A 21,697-nucleotide genomic window follows, 5' to 3' on the forward strand; every position below is an offset into this window, starting at 1 on the left:
TTAAACAAGGTTACACAAAACATTTTTCTGCCTGATGACAGGGACGGCTGGCAGTTATCGGGCAGTTATCGGCGGGCAGTTATACTTGCGGCGAGGTTATATTTAGCGAGAATTAAACGAACAGATTAATCTTGGACCATCTCAAGTGCAGTAATTTTATTATTATGAATGGGGCTTGCGTGAGGTTTCGCGTGCTCCAGTTTGCAGTGAATTAGTGTCTAATATGGCGTTAGCTTTAAAGAGGAAGGAGCATTCAAAAAATGACAAGTGTTCTAGCGTGCGGTTAGTACTGCTTATTATGTGCTGGGTGCGAAGAGGTCAGATGCTATTAGTTATGATGTGGATGCCAGAGAGTTCATATGACTGAAATTATTCTTAAAGAAAGGTAATTTATTTTCTTACGTGTTAGATTATTATATACTGCCATCCTGGATTTTGGTCGAGGTTTTGAGTGGAGTTGTATATGGCTCGGGCTTTTATAGGTACACGTTAGGTGTGGTGTTCGAGGCAGCCGATAACCAGGAATGTTAGTACTCTCTGGCGATGACTGCATGCTCGTAGATGGGCCGGTAATGTACAGTGTCTTCTGCACTGTTACTTATCTAGCGGCGTGCCACCTGGGTCCATCAAGAGGGCGATATCATCCGCATACATAGCATGCTACATAGATTGGGGGATGTTATGCCGCTTCTGGGCTACCCTTCTCATGACTGATTGGCGACAGGATGGAACCTGGCAGGATGGACCCTGGCGTCTGGAAAGGATTGGGACTTTCTAGTCTTGCACCATATTTTAAGTTTATGTCCCTGCAAGAACGCACAAGAAATTGATGAGACTCCTTGTGGGGCAATATTAGAGCTTCTCAATCACCGCAGTGTGTTCGAAATAACTAGACGTTGTGAACAAAAAAATGATTATTTGAAAATTTGCCAATGGTTTAAATTAATAAAGCTTCGGTAGGTCCCATAATTTTGAAGGATGCTGCCTGCCTTTTATTAAAGAATTGTGTGATATTTTACAGGATAAACAAGTCAGCCTTCTGCGCTCTGGAAAAAAGCAATTGCGGAGAAGATGCTCAGGTAGGCTGCTCTCTCTTCTAGCTTAATGTATGATTTTTCGGATGAAGTTAAAAGCTGCTATCACTAGAAATGACGGTTGATTGGAAGCGCTAATCAATTCTGCACGACGGCAGGCATGATTTAAAGTCGTACGAAATGTGCGTCAGGAAGCAAGTGTGTGATAATGTTAATAGGTACATTCACAAGCCCTGAGCAGAAACAGAATGCACTCACGCGCACGCGTCACAGTCTTTTTCTTTCAGCGACGCGAACAAGACACGACATATCAAGCACGCACACACGCTACTGAAATTTTGCCGAAATGTAGCTGAAGAAAGCATTGGGATCACAAGATTCCTACTGCGGGCTCCGGCGCGCGTGGTTCTGTCGTCGTGTCACAGAGCACCTAAGGTGGACGAGTGATGACGGGACAGACAGCATGGGGAGGGAACGGCCCGGATGCAGGCGTCAGCAGGCAGCAGGGTGGAGTGGTACTTGACCTCGGACCTAGGTGTCCGGCTGGGGCTAGCTGTATCTCACCTTGAAAAAATACCGAGCTTCCGGACGGGACGTCTCGCCACGCAGCAACGCGCTGACACGCTTCTGCTGGCACGTGGCCACACTGTCACTGTGCGCCCGAACCCGTCAGTATCCGCATCAGCACAACTGTCACTGTGCGCCTGAACCCACGCGCCGTCGTCGGTATCCGCATCATCACAATCTCTTGAAGTCTTTCCTTTAGGCCTTGATGTTCTAGTGCGAGAAACACAAGGGACAGCAAAGACAACGGGAGTGTTGTCGTCTTTACTTGCTGGTCCTTGTGTTCAACTACCTGGAATAATATGATGATCAGTAAAAAACTACCAAGTGCATGACACTTCAGCTTTTAGGTTTGGCACATGGGCATCAGCTGCCCTTTCCTAAAAAACAGACAATCACTGCACTGTAAGGAGAGAACTCCCGGACTTCCAAATAGTGCAGAAGATGCTTAACTTTACTTTGCATGGAGTTCGCCTTTTAGCATTGTAATCTCTTGATATATCTCTAGCTTTTTTGTTATTTTTGAAAAAAAAAAACTTGAGAAAAGGTGCTTGAACGAAAAGAGGTTTAAATATTTATTTTGGTGCGGTTACCGTTAGTTTTTAATTAGACTCCTTTCAACGACACCATACATCCTCCTATGGGACGTGAGTCGACATCTCGCATCATCTGGATATATGCTTCGCCACGGGCACATTAAACCCTCTGTTCGCATTCCGTCTGCCAATATCCGCATATACGTCATGCGTTTAAAAAGTCATGGGCTCGTGTAATCTTGTTCACGTACTTGACAAATTTCAGTTCCTCGACGATCTAGTTGAACTATGGAAAAGTTGGTCGCGTAATACTGGCACTGATCGCCGAAATTTGACAGAGACCTGAGCCAAACCGAGTCGGATGCTGAAGCAATTTATATCTCTGCCTTTATAGGCGCAAAGGCAAGAGTGGAGCAGAAGCTTTTTCCTGTTTTGTTAATATAGTATGTAACTTTGTGAGTCCCAGTTTTTCCTTATTGAGTGTCTGATTATGACGAGTAACTCTTTTTCTGCGGTCTTTGAACTTGACGTAATGCGCCAGCAGCTGCTTTATGCATCTGTTCAAATGATTTCTCTCTTACTTCTGGCCGCCGTTGCAAGCCACGCCGTGAACGACTGACAACCCTGGCGTATGACCCGGAAGTCCAAGCGAAGGTGGCTGTTTCCGCGGCCAACATGTTCGAGTGTTACCTGCGATCCAGTGATCCGACGTGCTCTGCGATTCGATGCAAAGAAAAGTAGGTCCGGGGATGGTCCCCCTCATTTCCCTCCACCAGTGGGAATGCTCCCGTTTCGTGACGTCATTTGCCACGAGCCAATGGGCGAATTTTATGACCGGACGATGAATTTTGGTCTCACGGGGCTTCTAATGCTACGGTATTAAAAATTTTCTCTGTATGTCACGGGGGTCCCCCGTTCGCAGCATAGCGCGCACCTACTACCGCCACCCGTACCACATGTGCTACACCCTGGACTTCGTAGAGTACGCGGAAACTGGCAGCACGTTTCTCCAGTGCAAGGCCCCGTGGACGTGGGGTGAGTCACTCTTGCTGCTCAACATTCACACCGTGCTCACTACAACGTCGCAGGTATTGTATGGTATACACGGGATAGTCCAGTTCTTGGTTTATTGTGGTTCCAGCTCGTCCTGCAGAAGACATTCACTTGATTTTAGAAGTGTTTTGTACAGCTGCCATTCAAGAAAAGAACGCTGCACTTGTCTTTCAGTGTAGGTTCTATGTTGCTCAATCGTAGCATTACCTTCCTTTAAAGCAGAAATTTTCTTAAAAATTCCTGACCACCGATGTCAGTCGCGATGCCTGGTGGTGGAAACGTGAGTAGAATCAAGGGCGTGTAAAAACATGCTGTTTTCTTCTGCTCGTTCCAGAGCTCGAGATGGACGTGTATTGGACGACGAGTGGGTCGGCTGCGATCGAACAGGCGAACAAATTTCCCGTGATTGTGCACAGACCCGAGACGTGCCTCCCAGATAAGCTGTCGGCGATTGTGGGGGAAGCTGGGGTTGCCTATGTGCTCTCCGTCACGCAAGTTCGTCTGCTCTTTGGCTGCTTTGTTTTGTTGTTTTGTTGCTTCTACGTGTTAATAAGCGCACATTCTACCCGTCTCATGTCTAACCGCATGAAGACTACGGGCTTTCTCCGTTTTTAACCTAATCTACCGTCAATTCCTCTTTCCTTTGGAGGAGAAAAGAGTCGTATGGAGCGTCAACTTGGAAGGCATACAAACAGGAGAAAGTGGCACGCATGTTGTTTCGCTGTGCTTATGTAGCTTGCAAGCGTACGCTTCATGCGATAAGTGCCAAGAGGCTCAGTTGCGATCCATCTCGCAGGAAACAGTTGCTCTTTGTACAAAACCGCCTTCGCACGGCGACGGCCCGCTTTCATTTTTCGGCGGAAAGTGCTAACCAATTCAACGGAAACTATGTAGTGACCAGTTCTTACGCAGGCGCAGTCATACGCTCTGCAATTTTAGGCACTTTGGGTCAGGAACTGCAATTCTCTCTCCCCCCCCCCCCCTCCCCCTTTTTTTTTCGACTGCATACTCTGGGCATCACTAGCAAACTCTTACAGATGGTTTTTTTTTTTCTTGCGCCATATGCGCATAGTCTCAATAACGTGTGATTTGCCATTTATGCCGCACAATGCAACTGTAGGCGGCCGAATTCGGCTGTGTTAAGTGAAACAAGTAATCCGTGTCGAAGTTTAAATTTGTACTTGCTGTCAAGCGAATTGTAAAATTATCTGTGTAAGAACTGCTTTGTCTTTGAAAGATCTTTGTTCTCAGATGTCGCAGTTCGAATGCGCTCACTTCTGTAACCTTCGGTACGGAGTATTAATGCGAAAGCACTATTCCGATCGGTAAACCCCTTTGCAAATCTTGCGATGTTGGTGGTTTTGTGCCAAGTTAAACAAACAAACAAACAAACAAACAAACAAACAAACAAACAAACAAACAAACAAACAAACAAACAAACAAACAAACAAACAAACAAACAAACAAACAAACAAACAAACAAACAAACAAACAAACAAACAAACAAACAAACAAACAAACAAACAAACAAACAAACAAACAAACAAACAAACAAACAAACAAACAAAACATTGCCGCGACAGCGATTAGAAACCACGGCGGCTCCAACAGATTAGCTTCACTGGGCAGTGCATGAGAGCTATCGCCGCATTTTTTTTCAATACATGGTATTTGTTACACGAGGTTATGTGCGTACAGAAAGGGGATATAAACAGATTATTTACAAAGCACGCAGCTAGTGACTGCACTGAACTAGCTTGACGTAAAACAACACAGCTAAAAGGGCTGCAGAGATCGACACCACATCAGCAGCGGAAACGAGTCCCGTATAAAGTTCTTTTCATTCCTACAGGGTTCGTTACTTTGCGGCCACTCAACCCGATTACGAACCATATGACATGTTTTTCCTCATTGGACTTCATAGCCTGTAGAAAACGCACATGCTGGACCGCAACTGTGAACCTCTTGTTTCAGCCAGAAGCCATTTCAGTCGAATGATGCTCCAACTCAGGGAAATTTATGAATTATGATGCGAGGCTTTCGCCGCAGCTGGTCACGCCTCGAGTTGAACCTCAACGCACCCTCGCGTTATGCATTGCACATCGTCGTCTTTATCAATCAACTTCCATGTGCGGCGCGAAGAGACAGAACTATCTGTCTTCATCGTGGTCGTTCTCGTTCATGCAATTCTGCTTTCGCACATTTATAGAGTTGAGGCAAGAATTCTTTGTCATTTCTTTTTTATTTTTCTGCACAAATATATGCTCATCTTCGTTGAAGGCAGAGCGGTGCTCAATACAATGCAACTCTCTCTTCCTCGAGCAGCAAACAGTGAAGCGCCTGCCGCCACCTTATTCATCCAAGTGTACCGATTACTCCAAATATGGAAAGCACAGCGCATACGGTGGATTTATGAATCAAGACGTGAGTAGACGCGGGAGACATGATTCCCCCTTCTCTCTCTCATAAGGAAAAGGGCAGCTTCATCCGCGGCAAAGGTTCTGTTCACTGCTACATTTGCTACGACGTAGACCCAAAGGTTTAATCACAATGTTTCTGCAAACAAGCAACGATATATGTACAGTCTTTGTCAAAAGTAACCAGGCTGCATGGTTTGCTTCTAGCTTGTATAGTGGAGCCCTTGCGGCTTTCATAAAGATCAAAAGGTGTCGGAAGGTAATAAGACCCCAAGTCCTTACCTTTAACGACCATTTCAGCTTCAGGGAAGCTGTAAGGGCTCCACTGTAAGAGCTAGAAGCAAACCATGCAGCCTGGTTACTTTTGACAAAGACTGTACCTTGGACACTGGTGCCTGTTCAGGGAAGGTGCTCTTCGTCGTCAAAAAAACATTCGAAATTCTGTACCAAGCGATTTGGAAATGAGCATGCAGAAGTTCTGACAAGACATCTTATTTTTCGGCAAAGTTTCTCTCCCGTTGAGTGTGATTTAGCATTGCTTCATCATAATCTACACGTCGAACTTTGGCCGCTCTCCGCGCTTTCAGACCTGTCTTCAGGACTGCCACATCCGGCTGCAGACAAGACACTGCGGCTGCGTGGATCCAACGCTGGGATTCGCAGGCCCCGTTGGCGCCAGGGCGTGTGCACCAGGCAGCGCCGGTGAGTCCACGTTGTTCGTGCTTTTTTCACGCGAGAGCGTTAGTACTCTCATGTCAGAAAAAAATGTCCGGCGTCGACGTCGACCGTTTGAAGCTTCGCAGCCGGAGCGGCCGGAACAAGTGGCTGCTCCGGGTGCCTAGGTGGGCCACCTAGGTCACACGGCCATGTGACGTCATCACATCCTGCCCACCTGATTGTGAGCAAAGTGACCATCGTGGCAAGTCGCAGTTAATTTAACGGTTGGTCGCGAGAGGTTGCTCGGGAAGGGCAACTGGGTCGCACAAGGCCCATAGATGGCAGCACCCACCATCCCAGGGCAGTGGCGCATCGCTTGGCCAATGCACCACTGCGCCAGGAGTGGCGTGAGGACTCCCAACGATCTATGAATGTAAAGTAGAGAACGACCGATTCCGCATGCATGGGCATTAACCTATTAACGCTATCGTGCGATACCCTCTTTGTTGGACAGTGGGACACATGCATCCCACTTTTTCCACAGCTATGTTTTGAGTTACGAGCCTAAAACCACTGCATCCATTGCTTTGATACCCCTCGCGCCGCCTCGTGGGTGTCCAAAGTGGTTTTTGCGCTTTTGTTTTAATAGTGTTGACCTGGTTCAGCAGATACTACTATATGAAACAAACCGTTCCGCTCGCGCGTGCTGCACTGTTTTGCAAAGGATTTTGGCGCGTTATACAGCCGGTAATTAATGAGTAGTAAGGGGCAAAGTTTATTTCTTGCTGTAGCAAAGCAGACATTTGGGCTAGTGTTTTCAGTCTTAGTTTGCGCTGTTTTTTCCACCATGAATTATTTCTTGCTCACGACTCCCTAGATATCTTATTTGCGTAGGTTTTTTTCGGTTCTGCCGTACAGGTTCGTCAAACAATTGTGCAACGTGTAATGCACAACCTTTTAGCAATGCATTTCGTCTGTGCTTTATATTATTTTTATATGTTTTTATAATCCGGTGGTGCTTGACGAAAGCAACAGAAGTGAGAACACGATACACATGCAAAGCCTGTAGACTACCTCTGTGCAATCTGGTTCCTGTGTGTTCAAAACGGTAAGTAGCCTGCTGCAGGCATACCCATGTCTGTTATCCGGATATCGACAGCGAGTGGATGCAACATGAACATTTCTGGAATATTTTTTCGCAGAAAGTTGGTTGTTGTATGTTTTTCTCTCATTTTTTGTTTGTTTGCCTGCACTAAGTTCACATCATATGACAACAAATGGTCTTTTTCTTCAGAAGCGGCTCTCTCTACGCGGAGTCAGCGTAGACAACAAAACGTCGTAGAGAACAATTTTCATTTCACTGCTGTCTCTGAATATTTGCCTTCTTCAGGAATTTGTCTAGCAAGGCTCAGTCAAAACAACACTCTGAAGGTGTGCCGAAAGAAATGCCGGGCACCGTGCAAGTAAGAAATTCTGCTCGCTCGGCCATTTCCTTCTCCGTCTTATATTTGCCACGCTGAAAAGCCTTTCCTTCCTGACAGAGACACCACGTACGACGTTCGCCTCACAGGAATGGGGGTCGCTTCGGTATGTATAAGAATGCCTGGACATAAGCTACGAGCAATGTTCGCTCTTAAAGCGCACGTCCTGAACCTTCTCGCCGGTCAATTGAACATGATTCAGGCCGCGGAGGAATCAAAATCATGAAGGAAAATAAGCTAGCGTACAATTTCACTCGCATGATTATCACCGTCCTGTTGTCTTGCTCTGTGTCGTCCCTAACGCAAAAAAAAAAAGAACACCCTTCTATTTTGGTCCAATGTTTAAGGGAAACCTCAAAGGTAGACTGTTGTTTACTTACCCTTCTATCTTTCAACACAAGGGCGGTGGCAAGAGCGCTCGAGACTGTAATATGTCATCAGAAAGATGTTATTTGCATCTGCCGTTTTACGTGATTGAATTGAGGTGCGTCCATGATAGGGAGACACTTTTGGTGGTCCCCGGCAATTAACTGTCGTCACGTGTCACAATGTCAAACTGTCCTTTTTTTTTTGAAATCAACAGTTGACGATTACATCTATCTTCCTGGAGTGAGTGACACCTATTTCATTTTATTAACTGACACACTTTTGCATTAAAAGGCAAAGAACAAACATCTGTGCTGTGCTGCCTTTGAAAAACAGGGCTCAGCTTCGATTTCGACAGCCTTCATTCCTTCATTTTCGCAGTACAATTTTGGCCAATAAAATCAAAACTAAACTTTTTTAGTGAATTTCAGTTAATTGATCGTTTATTTATCGAACTCTATCACGTACACAACGTACGCCTTGCTTTACAATCCACCTTCAGAGATAGCACAGATGTATCTCTCGCATTTTTAAAAATAAAAACCTTTAAACTTTCGATAAATTCACCCGACACAACTGATGACCGCTCCAGTATAGTTTCTTGGATATTTCCCGCACTTCGATGCACAAGGCGTCAATTTGTTTTCATTTAATATGAGATAACGCAGACGAAACAAAGCGCACGCCGATGGCGAGCCGCTCGTGTTTTTTCTGACCCTTGTGTTTGCCATTACTTGTTCTTTTTCTCTATTATTTTCCAGTCCAAGTTCCTTACGAGCGACGAGTAAGTTCGCTGTCATCAGCAATTTACAGACACGCGCCAGCTGAAAACCAGGTGTCAGTCCCTCTTCTTTCTCGTTTCAAGGGTAAAGCTGTTTGGCCTGACGATAAAGTTCTCCTCGGACACGCAAAAGATCTTCGTCTACGAACCTAATCTCACGGTGAGTGGCTTCGTCCGCATTCCTGGGACGTGCCTCAGGCACTCTCACCGTATGCCAAGGCAGCGAGACGTGATGCCCGGTCATATCCACAGAAAGGACAAAGAAGGGCCCTAGACCTCACCGTACAATGCATGAACGTTTTTATGATGTCACGTTTACAAGTACCATACAGGAAGAAAATGGCGCCCTTGTGCTGGCAGTTTCCTTAGCAAGTGCACTTGATAGAGTGTACTTTGCCCTTATTTTTTGGTCAGTGCAGCTTTTTTTCAGGCCGTGTTAAAATCGGTCTACTTAGAATAGGTACCCACTCCAGTACTCGTGTCGTAGATACAGTTCTCATATATTTTAGAGCTGTTTACTGTGGATTTCACGTACCTGAGCTGGGTGAAGCCTCAAACGAAACATTCACGGAAAGGGAAGAACGAACGGGGAACTTTTCTCTGCGAAATAGCATTGTGTTCTTCTGCTCTATGCTCACAACCTTTTGCATAACCAAAAGTGGCTCCACTACGCGCACCTGGAGATGCACTGCACTGATGCGTCATGAACGACCCGAGTTTGAATTTGAGTTGAATGGGAAGTAATACATAAGGTCTTCTGAACCCCTGAATCTTCCTTGTTCATCCTTTTTACACACAAAAAAGTATGCCTACGCATTTATTTCTTTTGTCCATTATTTGCGTTGGTGCATAAAAAAATGTTTGAATAAGGTTCTAAGACTGAAAAAACAATTCACGGGCAACACGGCACACCTACGTGGCTGTCTTTCGACCCCACTGGGCAGCGGGATGGTTTCAACGCAGTGAGAAGAGATGCTCAGCCATCTCGGATGGCGTCATCGGCTGCTTTCTGTTGTGCTCTGGTCCTCTGAGAAAATCTGGCGCCAAAATAACATCTAAATGCACCTGCGTTGATTTGGCTAATGCATTTCCATCAGCGCCCGATTACCTATTGTGTACTTTTCGTTCTTTTTGCATACAGACGCCTTTTCCCAGAGAAGCCATTCTCACAAGGCTTTCGCCTCCAACCCCATTTCCATTTACTGTCTGTGCTAGATTGTTGAAGCCTTCGGCTACATGGGCGGCTACCTGGGTATGTGGCTGGGATTCTCGCTTCTCTCAATACTCAAGGGCCTGGAAGAGAAAATACTCGATTTCTTCTTCGGGAGCGACAGAGTGACGTCCATTAGGATCTCAAGGTACTGGAGCACAATCGACCGTCTGCTTTTTGATCATGGTTTGCTTCTGGTCACCTTCAAAGGAGCACTATCGCTAAATACTGAAATCAGATATTTGTTTTGGCCGATTTTTGTGCATGCATATATACTTTTCAAGGTGTACTAATCACGAATATCGGATATAATGTACTTTTATGGCTAAGTCACCGACTGATTTAAAAACCGAGCTTCTTGCTTAAACGGGCGTCGTAACCGTGACGAAATGGCTTTTAGCTCGTGCGCAGCGTTGGTGTCGCCAGCCTCACTGACATTGGTGAAGGGTGCTGACGTTAGAGGTTGACTGTTGCTGGCGGTGTGGGATGTCTTGTTCCTCTCTCATGTGATGTCGTGACCCCATGCGATTACGAGGTGCACTTGCGAGGGCGCCGGTGAAGTGACGGTACTACCGGTATTATTTAGCTTCATGGTGTGGGCTAGTTGGCTATGAATTATGGGATTGCAAAAGCGCCCGAAAGACGAAGGCAAAGAAAGCACGCTGTGTGTCTGCCTTTCTGTGTCTTCGTCTTTTGAGCGCTTTTACAATCCTGCAAAGATATTCTTTTGCAGTTCAAACTGCAACCTGTCGCTAGTGCTCTGTGATTTGCGATTCCATACAGAGCCAGTAACCTGAAACCGTGACCTGACCTTTTGTCAGCACAGAATGCTTTCAGGGTATCGCCGAGGTATCTGGGAAGCACAGACTTGAGTGCTTGCCTACAGTCACACTGTGGAAATTCCTAGTTTTCGTCGTCAAGAAGGGCCTGTGACTACGGTCACATCTCATGATGATGATGATGTCCTCAGGCTTAATGGCACATACACATCTCATTTCCATGGCGAAGTCGGCTGTCATCCTTCTTCTTCTTCTTCTTCCTCTTAAGACATGGCTGTCATTCTGCCGCTCTTCAGTTTCACTTCCTTCATTCACTTTGCTAACTAGCCGCCTATTCGCCACAAAACCCAACAACCCATGCGTATAGTGCAGCCAACCGGGCATATTCCTGGTTTACTTTCCTGTCTTCTCCCTCTCTCTCTTTTAGTTAATGAACCAAAGTACATGGAACGAAAGAAACCAAAAATCATTTCTACCGTCAGTAAACAAGCTATCTCAGTTAACATACACCAGCTAAGCCAAGAGTTCTAGAGAAATGAATATGAGGGCATACTTGCAGTAGCCGTCCAGTGTTATATTTTTCTTCATCCGGATGAATTATTCGGATAACAATTTAAATATTTACTTTCTCGTTGTGACGTCGCTCAGAAGCCGTGCGGGGTCATGAGCAACGTCTGATTCAGGTGCTTCCAACCAATTCTCTTCTTCCTTTTCCTTCGCAGAAAAAGAACGATCCTTAACTGATGACAAACTGCGCGTGCCTACAAAGCAGAGCACTCAACCATCATAATTTAAAAAATTCCAGTGGCAGTATATTTACCGTTTCTCAATTGATTATTTTGTCTCTTTATTCCTGGTAGCTGCCGCCTGTGACATGAGCGGTGGCATAGCGCAAGCACTCCTTCGATTATCTCTCTCTTATCGCCTTCTAGCTGCACCTGTAGGGGCATATGGCGTATCCCTGCGGCAGTAAGGACGGCCCACCCTTCGACGCAGTGGTGAAAAGTTAGTCAAATGAAAGTGGAACACATTTTCAAAAGTGTCACTGCAACTAATGAGCATTAGTTTCATAGCTGGCGAGCAATGCAAGGAGCTTTTTCGGCTCCATTGCAATGGCCATAGTGGGAGCACTGCTGCCGCCGAGCATCTGGATCTGTCGGATGCGAGATCGATACGAGGATTTAAAGCACGTAGCGGGAGACACTACGAAGCAGAACATGCGGTGCGAGAGCCATGGCGGAGTAGTCCAAGGCTTCGAGGCTGCTCTGTGCCTGCGCTGGCTCGACTCCCGCTCAGGGCTAAGACAGCAAAATTCTTTTTTGTGCTAAAGACAGCTCGAATGTAGAACTTCGGAAATATTCGGGAACGTACGAATCTATGTTCTACTTCATGTTCACCTTAAGTTTTTTGTTAATTTTAGGCTCAAGTTCGCTGTTGTTTCCAATATCCGTCTGAATTTGACGAATGAAAGCTAAAAACGTTTCATGCATAAAAAAGAATGAATTCTAGAAAAGAGTCCTTAGAGATAACGGCCTTTGCCGTATTTTACAATGTCTATGACAACTATGATCAGTGTTCTTGGTTGAGCTCTAGTAGGTGCTTTTTTGCTTTGGTGTACTGATAGTTATGTGATAAGCTCTCTTTGTTGTGTGACATTAGAAAAAAAATGTGACAAATTATTGAGGACAGCTTAACTCCAACGCTTTCTGCATGTAAACGTTCAGTTCTCACACGGTTGCACTCTTCGTGGAAATTTCGCACCTTGGAAATTAAGAGTGCGTGATGGGTGAAGTGCCCCGTTTTCTCGCAGGAACGTCCCGAAGCAGGATGCAGTTCAAGCTACGCGTCTGCATCACCGCCGGTTTCAAGGATTCGAAAAAAGACCGTACTAGGCCGCCGTGAACGTCAAGTGGAAACAAGTTCAAGTAGATTATTTGCAGTGCTACAGTGTATGAACATGTACACTGTTGCAGTCACCTTGCAACGTCTTCAGCGCACTATCCCGCATGTTCAACCCAACGAGATTGCGACTGCCGCTTTTGCGCTTTTTTTTTTAACTCAGTGCTTGCACAGCTAATCGAAAATGAGCACTAATAGATCGTGTGATGTTCAGTTGACGTTCAGTTGTCTTTGTTGGTCCGATCACGGATGAGAGCGGCTTCCAATCTCACAAGACGATGCGCGGCACACTTAAGGCCCGCAAGCCGCTATGAATGGGCTAGCCGCGCAGACTGCCCACAAATACGCGGAGCCCTCGGGCGACGGCGGGAGCTTTAAACCTGCGACCGCGCACAGTCGCTGCTTCGTTAAAACTGAACCACACTAGCCGCCGCCGAACCTCTGTTCCTTCGGCGTGCGGCCCGCCCACGCCTTGCTTATCTCAGCAGTTGCGCGTCATTGCTTTAACACTCTCGCCATGGGTGCATCGTCCACACACGGCGCGTGTTTACATCTGCCGAGGCCAGCCATCGCGATTCCTAGGTACGAGCGGAGGCGTGAGAAACCCGGGGATGACCGGGCACCAGGACTAGAACCAGACACGGGTTTTGTTAGCGGCTGCGAGTGCTGCGTTCCAGGGTTCGGCCAGCGCTGGAAGAGTGCCACAGTGCCGACATCGCTAAAGTGCTTCTGCACGTCACTATTACCAGCATTAGTACCATTGAAATTTAGAGTATATTTATGGATAAGACGGAGTCGAGGCGTGCGCTTTAGTCTGTATTGCCTTTTCCTTTAGATCTGCGTATTTCCTGTAAGTGGGCTGTACTTTTTCAAACGTACTCCCGAAAGATACGGCACGGCTTTTGTTGGCCTGTATACATCGAACATCTTTTAGTTAGGAAATTGGTCAAGCTTGAAGAATGTCTAGAAGCAAAGAGCGCGAAACCTGGGACATCAGACGTCATAGACAAGACGTGTCGCTGACTGAAAAATGAGGCTTGTAATCCGCAGAACGCGAATATGCACGCCAGAAAGAAAATAGCCTGATCGCCCCATGTCCTGTGTTTCGCGATGTTGTTCTTCGATTGTGTGCCCACTAGGTGAACTTCGCACTTGCCTGTTGAATGTCTATGAAGTCTGTCATGTCAATGGAGACATTGGCAAACTAAATATACACAAAAAAGAGAGTGGTTTCAGCCAGGCATACGATAAAAATGGCGCTCGTCCAGCTACCACAATGCAGCAGTACACCGCAGACGCATGTGCGTGGGGACCATTCGTCATGACAACGCTTATTGAGTAAGTTCAACAGACCGTGAGCATGTTACAGTAAATGTGCCCGTACCGTGTCCTACTAAAACTGCGCAGCACTACAGATGCTGCAGCTGACTCCATCTAACAGATCTGACCAGGGCGAATCCACAGAGCTGTCAGCGGGAAAAAGCAGCTCGTGATTGGCTGATGCTTTGGCAATGTTGTGATTGTAAGTCGCGATTGGCTGCCTCACAGGGGTCGACTTCACGAGAAAGTAGCTTTGTACATTTCGATGGAAGTTGACGTGAGCTACGGCTTCGAAAAAGCTGCGCGCTTTTGCTTAGTTGCGGTCACACACGGCTACGAGCAGCGTTAAAGGAAGACGGCGTAAAGAACATGACCAGGGGACTCGTTCCTTTGGCTTTTCATTAATATAATGGAGTTGCATCTGTGCTCGGTCGAGACCCGACATGACCCGGGCCTTGTCCATCGTTCCGAGCATACAAGGCGCAAACAGACTCGGCGCCGATCGATCGTGCCTTTTGTGAGCTCATGCCAGTTTCAAGAGCCGTCCAGTTTCGTCTCTCCGAAAGGCGACGGCGTCGCAATTCTTCCAACAGTGAAGTGGTGGGCTGCAGGGTAAGTGCTGGCATATAAACACTAGCAATATCGTTGGTGAGTAGTCAAGGCTTAAGCTGAAGAGAAATGAATTATTATATTGAAGTGCAGTAATTGTGATTCCAAATTACGTGGTATGAGACGCTTCGACAACACATAAGCAGGAAACTCAAGCATCACATGTAAAAGAAAAACGCAGTTACCGAGACATCTCGGGAGACATTCCCACCAAGCCCTTATAGTGTCACTTTCGACGTCTCATGATAGTGCAGTAGTTACATAAAAAACAGTTATAACAGTCATTAGTAAGATAAAATAGAACAGGAAGGCGAAAGGCTTTTTTAGGCGTAAGCCTTACTTGCCCAATTGAGCGAAAACCCGTATGTGTGTGTGATAATTCACTCGATGGTACCCATAAAAGATGGCGTCCTCATGCAACCTGGCAGGTGACGGTTGAATTAACAATTGGCCGCGATAGGTTGCTCAGGAAGAGCATCCTGGATCGCACAAACCCCATCGGTGGCAGCACCTTCCATCGGAGGGCTGTGGCGCACCGCTGCACCATTGCACCAGGAGCGCTGTGAGGACTCCCACGCACCTACGAATGTAAAGCTCAGAATGACTTCATGCAGTTGGGCAGCGCATCCGAGTGCTACGTGGTGCGGCGTCCTGTTGGAGAGGGAGGCGTGGGCCGCTGTAGGGCGGCGACTGCCTTCACGAAGTTAGCGCACAAATCAGAAGGGGTGTGGTGGTGTCGCGGCGGAGGCTACGTAGAGCCATGCAGAGGTAGAATTGCCAGCTGCGTGGCGTAGGGTTACACCACGCCTCAGCGCGCGTTCACGAAAGGAGCGGGCGTGCTTGCGCCTTCTCACATGTAAGCAATCTTAAGTGTCTCGCCTGTGGAAAGCGAAGGGCTTTTTATTTATTTATGGTTTATGGGGAGTTGAACGTCCCAAAGCGACTCATGTTATCAGGGATGCCGTAGTGAAGGGCTCCGGAAATTTCGACCACCTGGGGTTCTTAAACATGGACTGACATCGCACAGAACACGGGCCTCTAGAATTTCGCCTCCATCGAAATTCACAAGGACATGTAAGAAGAGGTCGGTCCCCGACAGTGACCCCGGCACCGGCTGCTGCAAGTTCGTTACTTGTGCTGATGATAGCAGAAAAGTCACTAAACTTGAATGGCTTCAGAATTGGTAACCTGAACAAAGCTTTTTGGTGCCTAATCACTATTGGCTTCATAACGGGGATATGCGGGTGTGTGGTGATGCCTCTGAAGTTAGTCACGTGATGAGGGAAATGGCGAGAAATAAGCGAGACCTTGAATGAAGGTGATCTTGGGCAACGTGTAGAAATAAAATATTTATTTCCGCGACTGCGTTTCGAACCTGCTATCGCCGCAGCCGATCACGCATCGTGTTAAAGTGCGACGCACTCTGGCGCTGTGCATTCCACGTTGTCGTATTCATCAACTTCCATCTGTACGCAAGTCACGAAAGGAAAGGAAACGCTCTCCCAATCACGCTTTCACGTAAGTGGCGTTGGTGTCTAACTGCAAAAACTTGCTTTCGCACAATATTTTGTGGTTAGCAATGCTAGACTGAGAGCTGTTTTGGGGGGAATTCATGCTTCCAAATGTGGACAGCAAAATGCGAGCCTTGCAAATGTTTTTCATGTAATCACTGGCTTGCAGGCATCGAGTTATTTATGGTTTATGGGGAGTTGAACCATTACCTGGCTCTTTCTTGGAATGATGACGCTTGTCTTACAGCAAAAGATGCATTATGGCTGAGTAAATTGAAATAAATAAATATTCGAGCTCGACTGTAATGCCACAGCGTTCAACGGCTCGTCAACACGAAAACCCGGCGTCGCCAAAAAAGTGGCAGCGCTACAAAGCTCGCGAGTGGACGAAACGGTGTTCCGCCATTACAGGTGGGAAAATATGAAACATTAAACAGTTATATTCATTACTTACAACTGTACCTACTACACAGAAATAGAATAGGATCAGAATAGGATTGCGATAGTATTGAAATAGAATTGAACGAAACTGGAATAGATTTGGAATGGAATCGGAATACAATTATTCTCATCCTAAAAATAACGTGTTTACTTGACGTTTTCACTAGTGCTCTACTGCTCTAATATGTTTACTGATAAATATATTATTCTTACTTTCGTCTACATCAAATGTTTTAGCTTACAGGGGTTGGGACGCTTAAACGACTTTTGTTGGGTCCCTGAGAGAGAGGGAGGGTGGTAGAGAGAATAAACATTTACCATGTAAAAGGATACCTGAATGAATTGTGGGAACTGGTCACCAGTCCAGGAATCCAGTAGCTTCCGCCAACGCTTTGGCGATAGAGACTAGCGCCTCCTGATCTCCCAGGGTGCCCTTGGCCAGCGTCACCTCCCTCTGCTCCAGCGTCGCGTTGAGCAGCTTTAAGTGGTCGGGTTTAGCTGTGCGTGTCCATGTCGTGTGGGTAAATGTAGGAATACCACCACACCGGGGTCATGTATTTGCGTATAATGCGGTGTGGGTGGTGGATATTGGGGGAAGTGAGTCTTTGGATGCGGCTGAGGTGGTTCGAGTCCGCCGAGGAAAGTTGCTTATGTGGCGAGGGGTAAAGATGCCTATTTAGGCGGGTTGAAAATGGGTAGAGTCAATGTGCCCCGCCCGGTAGGTATAATCTCGAGCTAGGGCATCGGCCCTAATACTGCCATCAAGACCTGCATGTCCTGGGGCCCAGGTGATGACATGATCATATTGCCCGTCCACAAGTCAATGCAGTACCATAAACTACACCTGTTTGACACTCCAAAAACTTACTCTGATGCTTCTTTTTGCATCCCCTTGGGCTGCTCGAAAACAGGTTGGTCATCCTACACAATTTTGACGGCTTATCGCGGGCAGAAAACACCAGCACCCTCTTATGCCTGTGCGAAATGCCATGGATGTACGGCGTCACCGCCGTCCTTCTTTTTCCGGTGGACTGCTTGGATTGGCTCTTTCTACTCGAAGCAGTTCACCGGAACAAGAAGGACGGCGGTGATTTCGTACATTCATGGTTGAAGCGAAGAGCAAGGAACGACACATGCGTGAGATTACAGAAGCAAGAATGAGTCGCAAAAAGGCAGCCGAGTGCGTCAGAACACCATCAATTAATCTCTCGGATAAGGAAATGACGTTCCTGGATGGAATTTGCTACCGCATGCGTGGAGTTCTTTGTTATTGTATTGGCTTCAGTACTTATATGCTTCCATGTCGTCAATAAAAGTCAGTTGCAAGTTAGCGCTTTGCCCTGCCTCTCTCCCGCTTGTCCCCGTCTTCTTGTGCTCTTACTTTTCGTCAAAATGCAAGCAGTAGCCCAACACCGGCACTGACCAAGAACTTCTTGACACCCTCCGTTCCCAATATTTCGGTACTCGACAGCCACTTACCTCAACTAACACTTACGTCGGGGCCGCCGCGGGGGCTCAGTGGTTACGGTGCTCGGCTGCTGACCCAAAAGACGTGAGTTCGATCCAGGCCGCGGCGGCTAGAATTTCTTTGGAAGAGAAATTCTAGAGGCCCGTGTACTGTGCGATGATGTCAGTGCACGTTAAAGAACCCCATGTGGTCGAAATTTCCGGAGCCTTTCACTACGGCGTCTCTCATAGCCTGAGTCGCTTTGGGACTTTAAACCCCATAAACCAAACCAAACCAAACTTACGTCGGCTATGTCGGACAGACTGGCAGATGCCTGAATGAAAACTTAGCGGCGGTACACAAGCTCAGTGTGGCACAACCAAGATATGGTCACCTGTCAGAGCACTGCCATGATAGCCCCAGCAAAACTTGCGAGCCTTTATTCAGTGAGTGCATGGTTCTTATTTGTTATTGTATTGGCTTCAGTACTTATATGCTTCCGTGTCGTCAGTAAAATTCATTTGGAAGTTAGCGCTTTGTCCTGTCTCTCTCCCACTTGTCCCGTCTTCTTGTGCGCTTGCTTTTCGTCAAAATCAGTAGCAACAAACTAGCCCAAAAATCGCTTTATTGTACTGCTTGCAAGGTTCTATTGGTAGGCGCCTTTCTAGCTTCAGGAGGCTGCGGACTATGGCCCACGTTTCGGAAGTACTCAGGGTGCTACGGAGGGAGCCGCAAAACTGATGCCAGTTTTGGGTGGAGAGTTGCGTTGCGTAGTCCTGGACTTGAAGTGTAAACTGCGCTATGCGCTTTTTGAGGTTCATCGGCGGCACTGCGCTTCTAGAACTGCGGACTGGAGAGGACAATTAGGCAAAAGACAACTATCAGTGGAAAACTAAAAATAGCGCCCTAGAACTATACCGATGTGAGGTCGCTGTGATATTCTCTACCACAGCATACCGCACCACAGAATACTGCAAAGTATACATACCTTAACAACTGTTGCTGAACCTCGGGTTAACCAGTGGTAACCATTCTGTCAGTTTTTTTTATTAGTTTTCACTACAAATGTGTAGCTTGTATACAAATTTTGCAATGTTTTTCAATCTTGCTGTTGCCTTAAAAGTGGTGAGAACTCAGCCAAGCGTCTTCGCTATTTGTGCATTCTGTGACGGAAATAAAAATATTATTATCATTGTTATGTGATGCGACATACGACAACAGCGTACCTAGCATGCTGCTGTCGTTGTGAATCCCGTTCCCTGGGGACACTTGCTACACATGCCCGCTGCTGACTCGGTTCGCGAAACAATGACGCGTGTCGTCGTCTTAATACGACTTCGTTATTACTTTTGGTGACGCAGCTAAAGCTTTGACACTTGCCGCGACGGCATGAAAGAACTGTGTGACGTGCTGTGCATAGCTGCAACCTATCTAATTTTTGTTGTTTGTTTCCTGAAAGATGAACTTACACTCGTCGACAGTGGTGCGTGTGCTCGTGTGGCTGTGCTGCATGTGCGGCTTCCTGTACCAGACCTCGGAGATCATCGAGATGTACCGGCGCTACCCTTTCACGGTAACCATCATCGAAGAAGTCAGGCAGAACATACTCTTTCCTGCCATAACCGTGTGCGTCGAGAGCTGGTGAGTGCGGTTTCTTTCTACGCGCATCATCATCATCATCATCATCATCATCATCATCATCATCATCATCATCATCATCATCAACCTGACTACGCCCACTGCAGGGCAAAGGCCTCTCCCATGTCTCTCCAATTAATCCTGCCCTGTGCTAGCTGTGGCCACCGAATCCCCGCGACTCTCACCCGCCCACCTGACTTTCTGCCACCCCCTGCTACGCTCGCCTTCCCTCGGAATCCACTCCGTTACCCTTAAGGACCAGCGGTTACCTTGCATTCGCATTATATGCCCTGCCCAAACCCATTTCTTCCTCTTGATTTCGATTAGGATGTCATTAATCCGCGTTTGTTAGCTCACCCACTCTGCCCGCTTCCTCTCTCTTAACGTTACACCTATCATTTTTCTTTTCGTTGCTCACTGCATTGTCTTAACTTACGCTGAATCGTTTTCGTAAGCCTCCACGTTTCTGCCCCATCGATAAGTACCGGTAAGATACAGCTGTTGTGTACTCTTCTCTTGAGGGATATTTGTAAACTGTCAGTCATGATCTGAGAGAACCTGCCATATGCGCTCCACTCCATTCTTATTCTTCTAGTTATTTCTCCTCATGATCTGGATTAGCGGTCTCTACTTCCCGACGTAGACGTATTCCTTTACCACTTCCAGCGCGTCGCTATCAATTGTGAACTGCTGTTTCCTTGCGAGACTGTTAAACCTTACTTTGGTTTTCTGCACGTTTATTTTTGAACCCACTGTTCTGCTCTGCCTGCTTAACTCAATGATCACGCTTTGCAGTTCATCTCCTCAGTGACTTACCAAGGCAATGTCATCAGCAAATTACTTAGGTATTATCTATTAACTCTCATCTCCAACTGTTCCCATTTCAGGCCTCAGAATACCCCCTGTAAACAGGCGGTCAATAGAATTGGCGAGATCGTGTCCCCTTGCCTGACACCTTTCCTTAGTGGAATTTTAATTCTAAGTTCTAACTTTATGAAGGACTATGGTAGCTGCGCAGTCGTTATAGATAGTTTTACGTATTTTCACATAATACTCTTCTATACACTGATTCGGCAATGCCGGCATGACTGCTGAGGTTTCCACTGAGTGATATGATTTCTCGCAATATATGAGCGCCTAATATAGCTGTTGGGTATATTTTGCGAATTTTTCTGCAACCTGATTAGTGGTGTGAATATGGTCTATTGTCGAGTATCCTTTACGAAAGCCTGCCTGATCATTCGGTTGTTTGAAGTCTAAGGTTTTCTGATTATATTTGCGATTACCCTAAAATACTTTGTAGGCAACGGACAGTAAGCTGATCGGTCTGTAATTTTTCAACTCCTTGACGTCTCTTATGAATTAGAATGACGTTAGCGTGCTTTAAAGCTTCTGATACGCTCGAGGTCATAAGGCATTGCGTGTACAGGGTGGCTAGCTTTTTTAGCGCGCGGGATGTCTCATTGCTGAGCGCTACTGTCTCTCGCATTAACATTCTGATTACACTGGCTTCTGTATAGATCTGTGTAGAACTCTACGACTACTTTAACTATCTTCTCCATACTGCAAATGACATTGCCCTCTTTGTCTCTTAGGGCATACATGTGTCTTTTACCTATGCCTAGTTTCCTCTTCACTGGTTTTAGGCTACCTCTGTTCTTTAGAACATCCTCGATTTTCTTCATATTAAACTTACTTATGACGCACCTTGCGCTTATTTATTAACTTTGATAGCTGTGCCACTTCTACTCTGTCCGTAGGGTTGGACGCTGTCAGTCTTTGTCGTTTCTTAATCAGACTTTTGTCTCCTGAGATAGCTTGCTGGTATCCTGTACTACGCACTCCGTAATGATAGCTGTGAGATTATCGTTTATTGTTTGAGCATTAAGATCGTCTTCCTCAGTGAGAGCCCAATATCTGTTCTGCAGCGATATCCTGAATTCATCTATTTTCC

General features: G+C 46.5%; 1 protein-coding gene across 1 annotated transcript; it reads left to right on the plus strand.

The window, feature by feature from the left end:
- Window positions 1–1,023: 1,023 nt before the first annotated feature.
- LOC149339878 (degenerin deg-1-like) lies at window positions 1,024–19,750 on the plus strand. Its single transcript, XM_089551011.1, has 12 exons — window positions 1,024–1,079; window positions 2,735–2,871; window positions 3,057–3,169; window positions 3,522–3,682; window positions 5,513–5,611; window positions 6,192–6,306; window positions 7,652–7,724; window positions 7,803–7,848; window positions 8,870–8,892; window positions 8,974–9,049; window positions 10,105–10,224; window positions 19,565–19,750. The coding sequence occupies exons 2-12, from the start codon at window positions 2,810–2,812 to the stop codon at window positions 19,748–19,750; spliced, it is 1,074 nt and encodes a 357-aa protein (XP_089407137.1). The 5' UTR covers window positions 1,024–1,079; window positions 2,735–2,809.
- The last annotated feature ends 1,947 nt before the right edge of the window (window positions 19,751–21,697 follow it).

This window comes from Amblyomma mixtum, chromosome 6, assembly GCF_055824585.1.
Source record: "Amblyomma mixtum isolate Tamu chromosome 6, ASM5582458v1, whole genome shotgun sequence".
In the NCBI taxonomy this organism is placed as follows: domain Eukaryota; kingdom Metazoa; phylum Arthropoda; class Arachnida; order Ixodida; family Ixodidae; genus Amblyomma; species Amblyomma mixtum.

Coding starts and splice junctions, on each gene's coding strand:
- LOC149339878 (XM_089551011.1), top strand. CDS start 2,810: ATGTTCGAGTGTTACCTGCGATCCAGTGATCCGACGTGCTCTGCGATT. Junction 2,872..3,056: donor GCGATTCGATGCAAAGAAAA/GTAGGTCCGGGG, acceptor CCCCGTTCGCAG/CATAGCGCGCACCTACTACC. Junction 9,050..10,104: donor TCTACGAACCTAATCTCACG/GTGAGTGGCTTC, acceptor TGTCTGTGCTAG/ATTGTTGAAGCCTTCGGCTA.